This window comes from Amblyomma mixtum, chromosome 6, assembly GCF_055824585.1.
Source record: "Amblyomma mixtum isolate Tamu chromosome 6, ASM5582458v1, whole genome shotgun sequence".
NCBI lineage: Eukaryota > Metazoa > Arthropoda > Arachnida > Ixodida > Ixodidae > Amblyomma > Amblyomma mixtum.
In genome coordinates this window covers 160,821,554-160,840,277 of record NC_143017.1, presented here as the reverse complement: position 1 = coordinate 160,840,277, position 18,724 = coordinate 160,821,554, and the positions used below count along the sequence as shown (strand labels likewise).

Here is an 18,724-nt window from a genome sequence, read left to right as displayed (position 1 = left end):
AATTTGCAGAACTCTGAAGTGGGATCTGAATCTAATTTCCTATAATGACAAGGGTTGTTGAGGTGCCTAAAAGCTTCTTTTTTGTATTTTTCGGCCGGCAGGATAACTATGCTACCTCCTTTGTCTGCAGGCTTAATGACTATATCGGTTCTAGAAGCTAAGTGGTTCAGAGTAGCCTGTTCTGTTGGGGTGACGTTTCTGCGTTTTCGAGCTTGCTTTGTTTGGTCTATAATTTCTTTCGAGACAGATTTAATGTACAAGTCTAATTCGGGACTCTGCTGCGCTTCCGGCGTCCATGTGCTTTCGGCTTTAAGAGGGATGGGATTAAGGCTGGTTACTTCAGTAGGGTGAGCACGTGTTGACCACGTGTTACAGGTACAAAGTAATGCTGTGCGTGCATGTTCAACATTACAAGCAAACAAGTCACAACGCTTAGTGGTTTCGAAAAAAAGCGACAATGGCTTTTAATTTGACATAAATCCGAAAAATAAACACCATTTGTACGCAGCTTGCCTTCAATAATGCCGCATTCAGACGCTCTGTGAGTTCCAAATGTCGAGTCAGGGCGAGGGCTTCCTTCGCGTTGGCTTCAAGGGACAAGGCTCGGGGCACACTTGTTCGCGCAAGGCCTTGGCATTCTCACATCCTGTGCTTGTGTCAAAGATCTTGAGGGCTACTTCGCCGCTCTGTGTGACGACTGCAAAAAGAAAAAGTAGGAAGCGGGAAAAAAACAGGTGCACGAATTGAAAAATAAGTGCTGACTTTCTTTTGTTTTATATCTATTTCAACTGCCTGAGTTCCTGTGGAATGTAGCTGCCGAGCATGACATGTCGTGTACGGCTTGGAAAGGGGCGAGATTCCAAAATCCCCACGCATTTAGATTTTACGGTGCCCTGAATAACCCGATATGTTCGGAATAATTCCTATGCCTTTAGTTCCTGTGGCATGCATCATAGCCTCACAGCCTGAGTAGCAGCCTCTACACCGAAAGATGTAATAGCTTAGTGAACAAAGAGGCAAATAAGGGGGAAAAGGGCGTCGGAGGGGGCGGAGGGGAGGCAAAACGGTCCGAGCAGTGGGGCATACATATCCAGCAATCCTGCACAAAACCATTATTCGACGGGAAAGAGTCTACGAATTCATTTTTTTATGCATTATAAGATTTCACTATAACAGTCAATATATCTGAAGATCTCCTTTCGACCGGCTTGCATTCTTTTGGTATTAATGCTTTTGCTATCGTCAAAGACATTATTTTCATATCAATCTTGCCTACTAAATGCGAGCGATGGGAAAATTTCAAAAGGAAGATTTTTCTAAGCATCGGAACAATGCACCATTACTTTCAGTATCTCCACAACAGTACCTCAATATATTCCAATATTCGAGATTTTTGTCCACGAATGCTGGACTTGTGTCGTTCAAACTCGTACACATATATGTCATGGGATTTTTTTTTCTTTTCGTCAGCGACAGATCGAAAGCAAACAAGGCAACAGTTCTTTTTGCTTCCCTTCGATGGAACCGCAGGAACGCACGGCCTACAAATCCATCCATAGAGATATAGATACGCGTTATATGCGAATGTGAGCTCAGTGCCATATATCTGGAACTCCAATCTCTTAAGAGCCTGCTGACCCGCATGAATGCTCGCTTACTGTCTTAAAATACGGGTGCGTGTAGTCATCATAAACTAATAATTATTGATATCATTATTTATTGTTACTTAATAAATTTTCATGTCTTAAAAAGTGAATTAATTTTGCGTCCTCGCTATGTCCTCGCAATGTCGCGTCTTCGCATTCTCGTATATCTGCAGCCGCCGGTCTCTGCACATGCCCAAGATCATCGGACAAAAATTTGGAATGTTGAAAAACTGTAAACAACTATTATGGAAATATTGAAGGTAATGGTCCATTCTTCTGATGTGCAACCAAATATTTCTCCTAACCTGTTTCCATCGATCACATTGAGCACTTAAGGCTACCCTAGAAAACCAGTGGGGAACGCTTTTGAAAAGAGCAAGAACGCGAATAGCAAATAGAATAGAAGATCAGTCTATCTAGTTTTAATAACGCTCGAATAACGCGTAAGATTTTGCGTTCAATGTTTCTGGAGTGAACCATGTTTGCTGTTTCTGGCGTAAAATTGTAACGTGCTCAAAAAAAACATACACATGGTAGTTTAACCTCTCATATGTGCAATTATCGCTTTTTTTGCAGTTTCATGTGCATGTTAACCCTGGCTTTTGTATAACATCTCAATATCTTTTTTTGATTAATTTACTTCACCTCTATTTGTAAATCTGTGATAAAATGTAACCGTGATAAAATATGTGTGACCGTGTGTAACAGCAATTGATATCTTGTGTATAATTTCTTTTTGTACCGCTGTCACTGCTGTCCGCCGCCGGCTTCCAGGCCTCGTCAAGCTGTTACTACAGCTTTTTGCCTGGGAGACCGTCAACATTGTAAAAGTGTTGAAAATAAAGGTGAAATGAATTGAGATGAATTCACGACTGCCGTCGCGCCGTCGGCAGGTATATTGATTGCTATACTAAAATCTTACATTATATGAAAAAATATAGTTCATAAACTTTTTCCCGCTAAAAATTGCTTTTGTCCAGAATTGTTGGGTATGATCCTCCTGCTCGGATGAATGTTGTGCGCCGAAATAGTGCTGCACTTGAATGTGATGAAGGTGTTGAAGAAATCGTGGCTGGTGAAGTACTCATTAGACCGGGCGCAGTTTTCTGAGCTCTCGCATCGCAGGGCGTTGCGACTTGTATTTCGTTATTGCGCAGTTTTGTGGCTTATGCAAGATCTGTTCTGAGCTAAAATTATATATTTGCAAACTTCAAACACAAATATCACAGTACTGATGACTTAGTCTTGCTCTTGAGTATCCCTTCAGGATTTAAAAAGAAGTGCTTAAAATTTCTTTTAATTCTGCATTGCTTACCATGTTTAAAGAAGTAGGCTTTTCCCTTATAAGCCGGACGAAGTTGGTAAAGATCCACACGCATTCCTGTGCCTAACGAAAATGGAATAAAAAAAATTTCCGAAAAGTTTGATTCGAGCAGCACTTCAGAATACCACTTATTCATAGTGATCCCACAAGGATATTTTGAAATATGCCGGTGCGTTTTTTTTTTTTTTCCGCGAAGTCAAGGATTTCTCCACAATTCACTTCTCAGGTTTAGTTGAACGTCCCCTACACAATACTTTTTTCGGTGAACGTCACCATCATGACGCGTTTAGGTTATCTTTAGGGATGATTAAGTGTGTTTTTGTTTGAGTTGATATTTGTCGCAGATGTGCCCCATATCAAGTGACGCCGAAGACGCATGGGCGCGTCTTCGGCGTCACAAGGAGAAGGCACGCGGTGAGATTTTAACGCGAGAGCCGAAAAACCACAAGCATCCCTTTCCAGTTGGGTTAATTAGTCATGAAGACAAGCGAGCCAGAGCAATGAGCCCAGAATGAAATCTTAACACTTCACTTCGGTCTAACAGCGAGAGATCGCGTTCCTTATATTTTATGCTAGCCAGTCTGGTGTTTATTACCAACAAAAAAATATCTACAGCCAGGGCTTGCCAATATTAAAACTCTTCAATCCGATTTAGCGAAAATAAAGCGTTCACGTTAACACTCAAATATAAAGCAAAGCACCCAACTCTACAACCAGATCGTTGTGAGCCGTCATGAGAGTGCTGGTGAAGTGCATTAAAAATTTTTGAATGTGAAGCCCTGGAGATCGCGGCACATATACGCTTATTTGGCTTTCAGTTTATTGAGCCTTCTGCATTCGGCCTTAAAGCTGTAATGTATATTCTCAAGTCTGAGATGGCTGTGACCATCGACATTCATGTCTTTTGTAAACGCCACCTTTCAGTGCCCATTACACACTCACTGCTCTTCTACCCATGCATGGCCCTTCGGGTAACGCTAATTAATTAATTAATTAATTGCTGTTTGAGTCGGTACCAAGGGTTTCATTTTTCTATTTGAGTTTTTTGTTATAACATCAGTCTCTCTTCACGCGTTTAAAGCTACGTATCAATGTTTTGTTAACACTTTTGGTCGACAAAGATGCAATTCAAAGTGCGTACTTGAATAATAACTTTTAGAGGAGGCTATAAAGGCGTACATTTATAAACTTCCATGTTACCAGCAGATATTTCTGGCTATATTTGTAGTTACAGAATACTAGTACCAAACGCACGTATAAGTTTCCTGGGATATTATTAACTTACTTTGGCGGGTCAATATGGCGTAGTCATGTTCTGGCACATATTTTGATTTCACTTCAAACCTGCGGGAGCAAAAATGAGCAGTTATGAGTTTTGAGCAGATCACTGCCTGCAGAACCAAATGGTGGTTAGGTAAGGTTAGGTTTCATTTGATTAGGTAGGGTCACTTTGGCTCAAGCAATTAAAAAAGAAAAAGCGCGGTAATTGTCTCACTCCAAGCGGCTGCCTGAAGCATGACGCTAAGGAGTGGTGAGAGATGGAAAGAAGAAATTAATGGAAATATTATTCTCCTCTCTTTTCAGCTCCTTCTCTCCCTCCATCAGTGAGTGCCACGTGTTGCAACATCATGCATTTTTTTTCATGGCTACAAGAGTGTTTCGCGGTATACGTGGACACTATTGTACCCCTCCTAGCTGCACACACTGTTTCAAAAACATAAGCAGTCCTGCAGGCACGCTTAAGATCAGATTTCGTCTACGTGAAACGCAGCCCATTCCTACAATATCTCGGGGATCCCGATGTATAAAGTCCCCCCTTCAGATAGCACAAACACAACGTTAGTGCCCTCTTGCTTTATCTGCATTCGCAGTGAGATGAATGACAGACTTTGATATTGGTCCAGTTTCTGTATTCGGTTGCTGACGATTTAGTAAGCTGAAAAAAAGAGTTCCCTCGTTCACTTTCTGGCAACTATGATATTAACACCTGAGTCGTGTGGGTTCTGTGTGGCCTACCTCGATTATGTGTCTCATGCGGTCGCTTGAGGCATGCGGTACTAAGCGTGAAAGGCCAGCTAAAATGCTTTCAAAAGTGCATGAAACAAGCTGCAAAGGGTGTGACGTGTAAGCACGTCTCAAAGCTAGCACTTGCTCGGAAAGAGTGTAGTGAACACTTTGACGTTGACTAAAATGTATACGAAAGACACCGTGGTGGATCAGTGGTTATGTTGATTGGCAGCTAATCCGAAAGACGCGGTCTCAATCCGTGCCGTGGCGCTCGCATTTCGTAGGAAGTAAAGTGATAGAGGCCCGTGTACTGTGCGATGTCAGTGCACGTTGAAGAACCCCAGGTGATCGAAATTATCCGGAGCCCTCCACTACGGCGTCCCTCATAGCCTGAGTCGCTTTGGGACTTCAAACCCCATAAGCATAAATGTAGCATGCAGCGTCCGCCCGAAGGCTGGATAAAGTGCTCGGAGAGGTCTGTGCAAATAAATACGATATCTACGACGATTAGCATGCCCTCAAATGAGGATAATAGACATCAAGTATTTGCAGTGGCCTCGAGAATACGATATGTAGATGATGTACATTTAATGGTCGATGCTCCTTGATATTTCCCGCTTAGCCTTCCTTGCAATGACTGGAGATTCTCCACTGTGGTTCAATGGCTAAAGCTATCGACTGCCGATCCCAAGAGCATGAGTTCGGCCATAGTTTCATTTCGATAAAGCTGAAATGAAGAGATAAGATGCCTATAAAGACGGTGGTGCGCTTTAATAAAACCCCAGCAGGTCGAAATGAATTCGGAGCCCTCCAGTACGTAGGAGTTATATTATTAGAGAGTTTTAGTATAGCGTTAGCGTGATAGCGGACCTAAGGGAAATTACGTTAGCGTGCCGCAAGCAACTTATCCCCACAGACAGTTTTAGTATAGCCTTTTGAAAACGTTAAACGCCATCTGCTTGACATGGATGCGAATGGTCCTTCTAAAATGGTAAACTTGCCAAATAAACTTGCCAAATTATAATTTCCGAGTTTTTTATACGAATTATTAGTGCAGTGTTCATTTTCGTCTGCAAAATGACCCCAAAATTACAATAAAATGAAATAAAAACGTAAAACAGTGGCGCCATTTAGTAAAGGCAATGTTAACTACAAGCCGTTGGAGCAAGAATATTTGCCATCACATGACGTCTAATGTTCAAAAAACTTATGTAAATTTAATATAAACTCTTTTTACATAATTTAAGTCCATAAAACATCGCGAAAAACCTCCAAATCTATTTTTGTCTCGTTCCAGACGTTTTTGCTACGTTTCTGCTGCGTTTTGGGCAGTTGCAGACGGTAGCATTGCAGCTTGAGTTTCCATTAGGCTTGCGCGCTCCAGAATCGAGAGCGTATCTCAAAAACTGGGCTGAATTGCAGCTTAAACTTTATCGTCGAAGCAAGGTAAGTCATAGCGAAAACCAACAACACCAGTAGTTGCCGGTAAACATGCCGACCGGAATCGCAAGAGCTGCTGAATCGGCTGAAGCGGGCGGCTCTCGCTTGAAAGGACGCCGCCATGTTTCCACGCTAAGGGCGCAAAAGCCGCAACGCTAAATTCTGAAAATTGCGTGCGTACGCTAACGCTATTTCCCCGTTAGCGTTCTGCGCATGCGCACTCTGGACCCGCTATTCCGCTATGCACGCAATTACGCAAAGCCCGCAATACTAAAACTCTCTAATAACTCGAAACTCTAGACAGGTAAAATTTGTAAAACTAGTCTTACCGGCTTAGCGCATGAACTAGAGAAAGCTATAAACATTGGTTTGGCCCTGCACTCTGCCGGGGAATCATCCTCAGGCTGCGCATTCCCCTGCCCTTGTCGTAACCTCCTGCTTCGACGGCAGCCGCTATCTGGGTTCTTCCGTGGCAGATATCTTCTCAATTCGCTTTCCTCTCCTCTTGTCACAACCTTCCAAGGCAATAGGCCACGTCTGTGAAAGTTCCTGTGTCCCGTTTTCCGCGCCTTACTGACGCTAGCGCCAAAGCCTCGTTAGTTGCTTTAATTCCCAGTGGGTGTAGTACAGAATTAATGAATGACCCTGTAAGGGATCGGTAGTGTACGCGGGGTTATCGGAACGCGGCTGGGGGCGCTCAAAGCGAAGCGCGTCCTTTCTTGCAACGCTGCCGCTCGCGAACGCGCCGTGAAGTACGGGTGTCCCCCCTGCCCCGCGGTACCGATTCACGCACGTGCTGGCACGAATGTATATTTGTGTTTATTTTTATTTTATTTTGTGGCGGAGAGAATGTTCGACTCCGCACGTGCTGGCACGACCGTGCGTTTGTGTTTGTGGAAAGGGCGTTTTGCCCTACGGAAGCTGGAGGGCTGGCCATGTTCTCGGTAAACCAATCATGTGAGCAATTCAACATGATTGGGAGCTACCAAATGTGGGCCGGGCCTTTAAGGCTTTAAAACCGGGCCCCGGAGCCGGAAGCGGGGTTCTGGGCTAAGGTGAGATGCTACGCATCTTCGGCTACGCCGAGTAGGGGCCTCCCCTAATATTAGCCAGTTCCGCCTTTTGGTTGTTTTTTTGCCGTTGTATCTAACTTGTATATTCTGTAAATATTTGTATATAAATCTTCAGTTATTCCCTTTTTTATCCCTGCATCTCAACTGATCACAAGACCGTCTCTGACGGGGCACCCCTGGAGCGAAGAAATAAGCTTCAGTCTTCGAGTTACCAACCGTCTCTGGCGGGGCACCTCTGGTGCAAAGAAGAAGAAGAACCTGAAATTTACTGACCCTTTGAGGCGCGGTGGCTGTCCGCACAGCGGGACGGCTCAAAAACCCGCGTGCTTGGGGCAAGTTGGTGGCTTTAGGAGGTCTCATGTAGTTCTCCTGTCACTGAACGCGTTTTACCTGCGCTTTCTTTTTTTTTTTGCCTACCTCGCCGTTTGCCTACCTAATGACATCCTAGTCGAAATCAAGAGGGAGAAATAGGCTTGAGCAGGGCATGTAATGCGAAGGCAAGATAACCGCTGGTCGTTAAGGATAACGCAGTGGATTCCAAGAGAGCGCCAACGTAGCAGGGGGAGTCAGAAAGTTAGGTGAGCGGATGAGATTAAGAAGTTTGCGGGGATACAGTGGCCGCAACTGGCAAAGGACAGGGTTAATTGGAGAGACATGGGAGAGGCCATTTCCCTGCAGTGGGCATAGTCAGGCTAATGATGATGATAATGCGGAATTGATCATTCTCGACTTTGATTTCATATATCCTGGCAGTCCAAATATGACATTTGCTGATCGGTGCAGTGGTTAAGGCGACGCGCTACGGCCGTGCGATGGCAGGTGCTGCCTCCGGCGGGGATTGTGCAATCCAGGTTGCCCTTCCAAGCGACATCGCGAGACCAGCCATTAACTGCCACCTGCCACGGTGGTCAGTTTGCTCACGACCTGGTGGGCGGGCAGTGATGACGCCACAAGGCCACGTGACCAAGGTAGCCCACATAGGTTGCTCCTCCACGGACTTTTCCCTCACATCACCGACGACGAACACGACACCGGATTTTCTGCAGAACGGGAGCGTTAACTCTGTCGCGTCAAAACCACAAACAGCACTCACTTGGTCTTTCCTTGGCTTCCAGGCTTGGAATATGAAACATTACCGGAGGCCTTGTTGTCCGGAAGACCTACGCCGCTCCAGTGGAGGGTGAGGTCAAATGCCGACGGGTCTTCGAAAGTGGAGGCGTTGCGGAAGCATTGGTACAGCTTAAGAGGCTTCTCGTGCAATCGCTGCCCGTGGTATCAAAGAATGTAGAGCATGTACGGAGAGAAAAAAAGAAACAATAAGCTATTAAAATGAGGGAAGGGAGCTGCACAAGCGAAGTGAAAAATTATAAAGAAAGGGTGGTATTCTAGAAAGAGCCGACATCTAAAGTTATTTGCTTGTAAAATAAATCGCGATTCAATAAAGGGGCTATATCCTAGTCATTATTCCCGAAACAAATGCTCGAAATCCTCTTTACATTGAAGGCCTACATAAACTGGTGTACGAAGACAGGCTAACATAGGCTGTATCCAGTCGAGGAAACAGTTAAACCCCGGGTCTACGCTTTTTTACGTCATGTATAGGCGCCTTATTCTCAATAACATCATTCGTACAAAATGAACCAGTTACCTAGGCTTCAGAACACAATGCGGACCATGTCCGTTGACGCGTACAAGTGTCTATCATCTGAATTCGACATTCTTTTCCAACTTCACGGTAAATCCAAAGTTACGGCGCAAAATCAAAAAAGTTTTCCTGCCAAGTCTTTAAAGATAAAATAATATATTGTCAGACTCCAAAGATCAAATATTCTAAGCTGTTTCTATATTGGTTCTTTCCTTATTCTCAGACCTAAAAGCTTTATAATTGCATCTTTGGCGCTGGCCAAACGTCACGGCATTGCATTCTCTGCATTTCATCAGAACCTTTGTCGTGATCAAGGGTAGGAAATAGTTCGATTCATAGCGCATGACAAAATATACACTCTTTATTCACACAAATACGCAGAAAAAGACATTTCTAATATTTTTGTCTCCTCAAATAGATGCTGTTTGTCGGGCAAGTGTCACGTACCTTGAAGAGGTCCTCCATGGGTGTTCCGTACACTACCGGCACTGCCAGGAACGCAAACAAGGCTGCAAAAGTACTCGGATACATATCTGCGTGAGCTATCAAGCCAAAGTCGCTGTGGAACAAGGGTGATGCCCATTTTAAGGGGGTTGTAGGCTACCTGCCGTTACGGCCACTGCCCCTCTCCACCTTCTTTTTTGTCTCTGAACTTTTACTTCTCCTCATGCCATTCCATGTGACTCAGCAGCTACAAAAGCACATACGAGTGCGGTGCGTGTATTGACCCCATGTTCGGCCAATGACAAAAGAGCACCCTTTTTTTTCGATCTTCTTGATGGTTCCATTGCGAACTACACACTCTCATGAACTGTCCTGCAGGCAGTTAAAAAAGTACAGTTACCGATTTTTTTTTCGGACTCGAGGTTAATGATCCGGTGGCTGACGGATGCCGAAGTAAACCCCGGAATGAATCGAGGAGCCAGTTCGACTGCAGCCAAACAATCTCAGTGATTGCTACGTATTCTATCCTCCATGCTTTTTCGTCTTCTGAAATGCCAAATATATAAAAAAATCTTATGTGTTCATAAGAGCGAGCATTCTTCAGCGTTCATTACGAATATTATAGTTGAACAGACCCCATCAAGGGAATCTGTCCTCAGAAGACAGGATTTTATCCCGCAATTTTGGGCTCTGCAGACGAACGCGCCAACAAGCAGAGAAACGTATAGGCCTCGTGTGATTTACTGGCAAATGGGGATACACAAATACAAACACAAGATGAAAATCACGACATTCAACCAACTCCAAAGGAATAATCAAGGAACATTGAAGGACTGAATAATTTTTTTTTTAGTAAAGAAGGCCATATAGAAATGAACGTGGCATAAAAAGTATTCAGGACACTGGAAAAGAATAGAAGAAAACTGCAAAGCCAGGGGTTATCAAACTGGGTTCCACGTAATGCTTTTGTGGATTGCGCGAGCATCTACTCTTGTCTGTGCCCCACTTCTGGGACTCTACTAGAGGGAGCGGGTGACCAGACACCGCACCTAGTTTGTTAACTCATTTCAGAGCGGTAGCTCTTCTTAGCCTGTTTATATTTGATTAATCAAACTTAACCTCCAGTTTGTTTCCGCAGGCAGTATTCGCTCAGACACTGAGAAATCCTCATTTGTCGTCCCGCAGGTTCCCAAGGAGAGCATAATAGGTGCGTCAAAAAGACAGTATCATAGTCACCACTGGCTGCATGCAAATAATAGATCTCAGAGATTAAGTTTTGTGTGGTGGGCATCAGTATGCTGCATATTTTAACAAATACAGAAAGATTTGCTGGCAACCAGACATTGTATAAATGTGTGCCTCTTTAACCTGTTCTAAATAATAGTATAGAAGCAGACAGCTTGAAGCACATTTACGGCTCGAAAGTTCGAAGAAAATGTTCACATTTAGTTTTCAACGTGTCAGGAGTATATAGCTTAGTGGTCTGTTTCAACATGCGTCATAAAATCGACTTTTTCTGGGGCAAAGCACTCAAGCGTGTGAAATGAATTTAGCAGAATAACATGGCGAGTTCTATGGGCCGCTAAAGCACTGCTGGCAACAACATTCCGCGGCCGTCTTTATGCGCGTATGGTTCCGCCGTTATGGACAACAGTGATGAAGCTACGGCAGTAGAGTAGTCAGAGGCGAACGGTTACCGGATAGCCGAATCCCGCTGAAGATAGCCTTTCTCGATTCAAGGCGCGGAGCTGTGCAGAACGCCAGGTCAAACCAAAGGACATGAAAAAAAAAAAATGCGGGCCAGTCAGTTTCGGTTTCGGCCGACGGATGCAGCGTCGTTCGACTGCTGCCTTGAACTATTTTAGGGCAGACGATCAGGGAAGTGGGGACGGCATCAGGTCTTAGGGGATAATTGCTACCATTTCGCCACCCATAAAAGAATGAAAAGTGCAAAATTTATTTTTTTTTTCATGATGAAGCAGTTAACGACGACTATTCGAGTCCGCCCGACTATCGAGCTAACAGCGAGCGCACCGCGCACTACAAAGGCTGCTCATCAGTTGACTGGCAGCTTCTGATGTGTCTTCGCGGAGCAGCCTGCTATGAAAGCTTAAACTTGAAACATCACGATCCTAATTTGTGCCATTCCAAAGGCGCTGTAATTACTTTTTTTTTTATTGCCATTCTCAACGCCGCATGTGGTGGAGAAGCCAGAAGGTTCACGTGCCATCCGCTTCGATAAAATGACCTTCTGAGTATTCCTTTATTTACGCTGGATCGGAAAATGATGACCTCCGCCAGCATCCAAACGTTGCATTTTCGATTGGTCTTGATTTCTTTCATACGCTCTAATATCAACTTTAATGAGTATGGCGACGTTACGGACACTCCTGTGGACCAACCAGATATACTCACGTTTGTTTTAAAATATAACGTAAAACTCGCCCTTGTTTGTCAATGCTGGGAAGTAATAAACGAGATATAAGGCGGAAATCGCTGTCTAGCGTTTCGTAATTCGTAATTTCTTAATTCGCTTCGTAATTACATCTGGTCTTCTAGTCCAGCCAAATCATATTTTCAGAACTATAGCTTCGATGTTTGATAAGAACCACGTCTGCCATGGTCTGCAAGCGTTTCACTGTGGCGGAAGGCCTTACCCTACACATGCGCTTTCTGCATTGCTGGCACCAGAGAACTCATTCTATGGCACTGAGCGGCTTACTTATTCTTGTCGTTAACGTGCAAAAATCCCTCTAACTTTGATCCTAAAATGCATTTTCGCGGCAAAACTCCGAAAATAAGTTCTGAACGTGCCGGTGAAGAGCTCGCAACGGAGGACACGCCACGCCTCAGCATGCCCTTGGACTAATATTTGGTGCCACCATAGCATGGAGTCGGTTTGTTAATAGTCGCCAGTATGTTCCGTATATCTCTTACCTTTTACACTGCTATCTCTCAGAAACTGCCCCCAAAGCCCTTTTCTGGTTTTAAGTGGTAAAATATTCTTCCAGTGAAAAAAAAACGAAGAAAAAGTACACAGGGCCGGGAGAAGACACGCACAGACTGTCGACAGTCTGTGTGTTTCTCCAGGTCCTGCGTCCTTTTCCTCTGGTTTTTCACAGTTGAACATGTAAAAACTCGCCCAGCAGTTTACGCTTCTCAAATTTTCTTCTTTTGTTGTACGAAATCATTTTATAAATTTGAAGTCATTGTTTACTTTTCTGGTTATTATTTCTTTCTTTCTTCTTTCAAGAGTTGCACTGCTTGATTTTTTTTGTGTGGGGTGACTCCATCATTTTGAACAGAATATGTGATGCCTTGGTAGGAGTTTCTTTAAAATATTGTCCAGGTATATGAATCAATTATATCTCATGCTGATATCTAGTATCCCCCCCCCCCCCCCATCACATCCTGTTGAAGAAACGAAAATATTCCGTGCGTCAGCGTGCCTTTATTATCCTTGTGGAGTTGCTTAACCTCTTCTGTTTCTTGACATATTACTTTTTCTGCATCCGCCTTTACATTGCTCGCATTGGTTTCCCGTTCGGCTGCTTAGTCCATGATAGCGATATAAAACCTCGGCCGGTGCGGCTGCATTTCCTGCTGCCATAAAAACAAAGTTAAATGCGTCACTAGTAGGCTTAAATGCCTGCACGAGTGGAGAGTAGAATGTGACATTCGCTGTAAAGCTCTCGAGAAGAAAGGAAAAAAAATATTCTTGGAAAAAAATGTCAAATAATATGAGGGCGAAAGTCGAGGAATTTAACTCACCCCACCTGCGCGTACTTGTGTAGCTTCCACTTCCCCGCAAGGAAAACAGCCCAAGAGATTGGGGGAGGATGAAGGGGGGGGGGGGGGGGGGGGGGGGCGTCCACTGCTTCCTTACGGCAGTGGCGACTGTCCATTACACCCGCAACTGCAGACAACCTACCACGCCTCAAAAACAGGCATCATGCTTGTTCCACAACGGCTTCGCTTTCATCGTTAGCGTAAACATGCATTCGGTTACTTTTGCAGCTTTGTGCGTATCCCTGGTAGTGCCGATGGCGTACGGGACGCCACTGGAGGACCTCTTCAAGGTAGGTGACACAACTGCTGACCGGCAGGGACAACCAGCAGTCCGATTTGCCCGGCAACCATTATCCATTTGAGACGCCAGAAATGCAATAAATGTCTCTGCGTGCGGTTTTGTGGGAATGGGGAGCCTACCTCTACGCAGATGCTAATAGTCTGAAAGTTTCTTATCCATGATTGCGGCAATAACTGTGATGAAACTAAGAGAACACAGTGCCGCGGAACTTTAACGAGTGCCAAAGGTGCAATGGTAAAGTGTCTAAGTAGGAGGGTACTGGCTAGTACAAATATAAAAACGAGTACCTGGTCTTTTTTCTTCGATGTTGTGATTTTGTTCACCTGCTTTAAAGCTGCAGTAGAAAAAACCGTTATTTTGCTATTTTGTGTAGTAATCTTAGCATTATCATGAAGATGTAGACTATATGCTGAACGCAGGCGATAAAGAGTTGTAGATTATCAAAAGCGTTGTTGACACCGTATTTTAAAACACAAGTCCCTGATTAACTGCTACCGCAAACCAATGGCGAAAGCAAATTTATTAGCTCTAATGAGTCGTCTGGCAGCTGGAGCTGCTTAAAGGAGATTCAAACCGCCAGCGGACCCTAATGCTACTTCTTACACCTTCTAATGAAAGACACTGACTGTCTATAACTTTCTTGCTCATTCCTTTCTCGTTTTCCTTTTTACACTTTCTGTGGTAACAAGCGCGCAGAATACACGTGAAGCACTTAAAGATGTATCAATGCTTTCTCAACGCCACTACCTTGTAAGAAGCGTCGGGCACTGACGTAACCATCCTGTGCAGCGGTAGGGATCTACCGGATAACGAGGTAACCGGCCACGTTTCATATTCCAAGCCAGGGAGCCAGAGAAAGACGACGTGAGTATACTTGTGTTTTATGTCGTCTGCTTTTTCATTAGTCGCGATTTAAACACACGTCGCACCTTGATTGTTTATAGGTTGTTGTTGACCATCCCAACTTTCGACAAGTGCACCCAAGTTGGGTTCGTTAAATTCCCCGATGTTGGGGCACATATTTTTTCGCATTTTTTTTTTCACGCATATTTTTTTCTTTTCTCTTCACAGTGTCACTACGAATGCCAGATTCTCCTCTCCTCATGCGCCTGCAGTTCAGCCTGCTAAGGAAGCATATTGTTTTTCTAGTCAGTTATTGGTATATTTTATTTTTATGACGGCAGGAAATGCAGCCACCGACGCCGGGGTTTGATCTCGGACCTTGGACTGAGCAGCCAAACAAATGGGCCACCGCGGAGAGTGAAAACGCCGGCCTCGAGTGGGGCAATGGTAAAGGCAGATAAAGAAAAAGTAACACAGCACGAAAGGAAAGAGGTTCAACCAATTTCACAAGGTTAATAAAATTGAAGCACTCAAGTAACGTTACCGTGAGTTGGGGGAGCTGGGGGGGGGGGGGGGGGGGTATAGAATTGAACTCGACATAATACTGATTCAAAGAACTGGACGGGAATATAAGACCTATTAAGGTGCCAAATAACCTCTTTAAATGTCATTCTTGATACAAGGAAGCATTAAGTAATAAGAAAAAATTCAAACAAGCCCTTATAAAGTAAAAACGAATGCATCATAAAAAGGAGGAAGATTTATTGTAACTTTACTCTCAAGGCCCACAGTTCGTTATACGGGGGTGGATGTAAAAGATATGCTTTACATACTACAAAAGTAAGGGCAACAAAAACAAAAATCACAATTTGTGCGCTGATTTTTATGCTTCGTGCTGGCTGACTTGAAGGATAACTTTTTTTCAGTGCAGGCGATTAAGGGCGGTAGGTGGCGTCGCTCAGTGCTTGTCTTCGCTAAGAAAGAACCAAAAAACGCGTTCGTTTTACAAATGGGAATAGTAACTTTATGCGGATGATAAACATGTGATTACACGTGGGGCGGGAGCAAAGAAAAAAATCATGATTAAGTGTCTGCTCATGAGGGAAAATGCTGTGTAAAACACCGAGGAGGAAACTTGTACGAACTTTAAGATTAGTTATTCCCAGCTTCGATTTCAACACAGAAACACTGGCTGTGCGAGAATTATTGGAAAGGATGAAGTGAGCTGCCCAATTCTGAATAGTTTCTATAGCATCAATTAAAATGAGTGTACAGGGATATAGAAGCGTAGGTCGTATTAGCATTTGATACAAACGTAACTTCGGATGAAATGAAGCCCAAGGGAAGCTTCAACGTACGCAGGCAAGCGCAATATTGCGGCTTCATACGCAGTGTTCACAAGCCGGACCCGCAGCTATGAGAAAATGTCCGCCTTATGCTAACGCAATAAAAGTACGAGTTGAAGAGAGCTGGTCCTGAGTGCACTTCAATCGTCAATCGAACGCGTTCTGCGCTCCAGACATGGACTCAGTGCGACGGCCACTTCGGCGTTGGCTCCAGGCTGCAGGGCTCGGAGCAGATTTGTTCACGCAAAGCCCGGCTATTGTCACACTTTGAGCTGGTGTCGTAGATCTTGAGGACATTTCGGCCGCTGGGGATGACGACTGCGAAGAGTGAAAAGCGGGATCAGTGCAAAACGGCGACATGAAATAGAACAGTACTAGATTTCGTTTTGTTTGACATTCACTTCAACTAGCTCGGTTGCTGAGGCGTACACCCGCTGAGTACAGCTTGCTGTGTACGAATTGGAAACAGGCAAAATTACAAAATCCTCATGCACTCAGATTGCGGTGCGCCCTGATTAACGCGATAGGATCGAAATAATTCCGGAGCCTCCCGTCACTGTAGCGTACATAATAGCGTCATAACCCAAGCAGCTGCTTTGGCATGTAAAGACTAACTAATTCATTTTCTCCACTTCATAAACGAAGAAGCTATCATAAATAAAGGAGCTGCATCCATAGTAGTAACCACGGCTCCATGTGTGGAGGTGTCAGTGAAATGACAATTGTTCCTTAAGTGAGAACGCAATGAGATTCAAGCACAGGTTTATTTCAGGTACAGCAGGATCCTTCGACCTGAGCACGAAGAACAGTGTTAAGAAGGGTTTTCCGCAAACACACGAGGAAAGAGATCGTTGTACACATCCGATGGAAATTTACCTTGCTCGATACACACGTACGTGTTGTTGCTATCTCCAGCCGCACTTCCTCAAAAGCCTTCTAAACAGCACGAACGTTCACTTGCCGCGCACCCTGAGGGCAGTGATGATTCATTCGCGAAATTTTTCTATCTTCGCGAAATTCTCGGTTCAAAATTCGGTGAAAAGGAAACCTGAACCAATTTTCGGGCAATTTTAAGAATAACTAAAGAAAATAGGCAAATTTTCGGAACCAAAAGTAACTTTTGCTAAATATCCTGGGACACGTGAAGGACCTGAACCGGGTTTTATTGTAGGCCCGGGCCAGTGCGCGGCTCTAATTGAAAGTATAAGTGCGTTTTATTGGCGCCTGATACTCCAAAAATTAGCTACCTCTCCGTCTAGCTGGCTTAGTACTCCTCTTTAGTATCCCTTGCGTATATGCACTCATATGCCTAAATTTTTTCCATAAACTTGCATGGCTTACCTTCTCTGAAGTAATAGGCTTCTCCGTTGTAAGAGGGAAATGGAATATAAAGCTCCTCACGCCACTCTGCAATGAGAAAAGTCAGATGAGAAAATTTCCGAATTTTTTTCAGTACCTCAGGACACTGCTTATATGCAGTGATCACTACGAGTAATAAAAAACGTTGCCAGGTGATCAATGCAATTCATGCTATTTTATTGCGCCAGCATTAGTTTAAGCGTTGTGCGGCCAATTTGTGCGGACTGACTGAAATCAGATGACGTGAAAAATCACTAACAGGAAGGACCTGTCATCAATTCTCTGACTTAGTGAAGCGTCTCCACCATATAGTTCGAGTACCTTCACGACATCTTTATGACACATGTTGGTGGACTTCTGTAAGTTTTGAACTATTTTTGTCGGAGGTCAGTTCTTACCTGCACCTACGAACGTGATCAAGCACAAATTACGTCGTATGGACGCGTCTTCAGGGTCAAAAAAGAAATCATAAGGAGACGTTTAATGCAAGAGCGAAAACACTTATTGCATCCCTGTACTGTATGGTGCATTAATAATCAGTGCATTGCTACAAAGCTAGGCTGACTCTAAGAATGGCGTCTTAAAATTTGAATTTGTCTGGATAGCCATAAGTGGCGTTTTTGAACTTTAACGAGTCCAGCCCCCGCCATAAATAAACAAAAATAAAACCCGACCAGCGCTCTTCAATAGTACAACTGCTGCTAAAAATGTGCTATCAATTCAATTCTCACTACAGTAGTCACATCGTAAACACTCAAGCGAAGAACCGAAGTCTAAGATTCAATCACAATGACAGTAGTCACAACGTAAACTCTCAAGCCAAGAACCCAAGTCTAAGAACCAATCACAATGAACCATCGCGGTAGTATTAGTGCGACGCTTTAAAAATATTTCAACGAGTACGCTTTGCATCCCTGGACAGACAGACGCCCGCTTCGCTCTGATCTAATTAACCTTCCGAGTACATCTCGAAGGGCGCAATATTTTCCTGTGTAAATTACGACCATGATCACCCATATTCATGTCTTTACCAACCGCCACTTTTCGGTACTCACCCCTCGTGCAACGCCCCATGGCGGGTCCTTAAGTACGATAAGTAAATAAAATAATTAATCACTATTTTATCTGTTACTCGAGGTTCTATTGGTCTGCTTGCACATTTCTTTACCACATACTTTTGTCTCCTGAGTGCCCTTGAAAACTACGCGTGAACGTTTTGTTCAAACGGTGAACAAAGTAAATGCGCTTCAAAGCAAGTACTGCGATATTAACATTTACAATAGAAAATAAAGGCGCCCGTCTACAACTTTGCCACTTACCAGCGAATATTTCTCTGTGAATGTACACAGCATACTGATGTCAAAACACGTGGTTTATGCTTTGTGAGATATTATTAGCTTACCTTTACCGCTCACAATGGCTTTGTCGTTTTGAGGCACGTACTCTGCTCTCCTCTCCAGCCTGGGGAAAGAAAAATGGACACGTCTCAGTTTTTCGGCAAATTACT

At 44.0% G+C, this 18,724-nt stretch overlaps 2 protein-coding genes across 2 annotated transcripts in view; both read right to left on the bottom strand.

Moving 5' to 3' along the window:
• Positions 1-468: 468 nt before the first annotated feature.
• On the bottom strand, positions 469-9,666 carry LOC149341014 (uncharacterized). Its single transcript, XM_089551217.1, has 5 exons — positions 9,583-9,666; positions 8,584-8,753; positions 4,256-4,314; positions 2,962-3,033; positions 469-697 (listed from the first exon to the last, which is right to left on the bottom strand). The coding sequence occupies exons 1-5, from the start codon at positions 9,664-9,666 to the stop codon at positions 561-563; spliced, it is 522 nt and encodes a 173-aa protein (XP_089407343.1). The 3' UTR covers positions 469-560.
• Positions 9,667-18,619: 8,953 nt separating this feature from the next.
• Positions 18,620-18,724, bottom strand: part of LOC149341005 (uncharacterized) — a 45,706-nt gene continuing 45,601 nt past the window's right edge. The window contains exon 6 of the transcript XR_016283376.1: positions 18,620-18,678. The gene's annotated coding sequence lies outside the window, so the exon portion shown is untranslated. The remainder of the gene's footprint in view (positions 18,679-18,724) is intronic.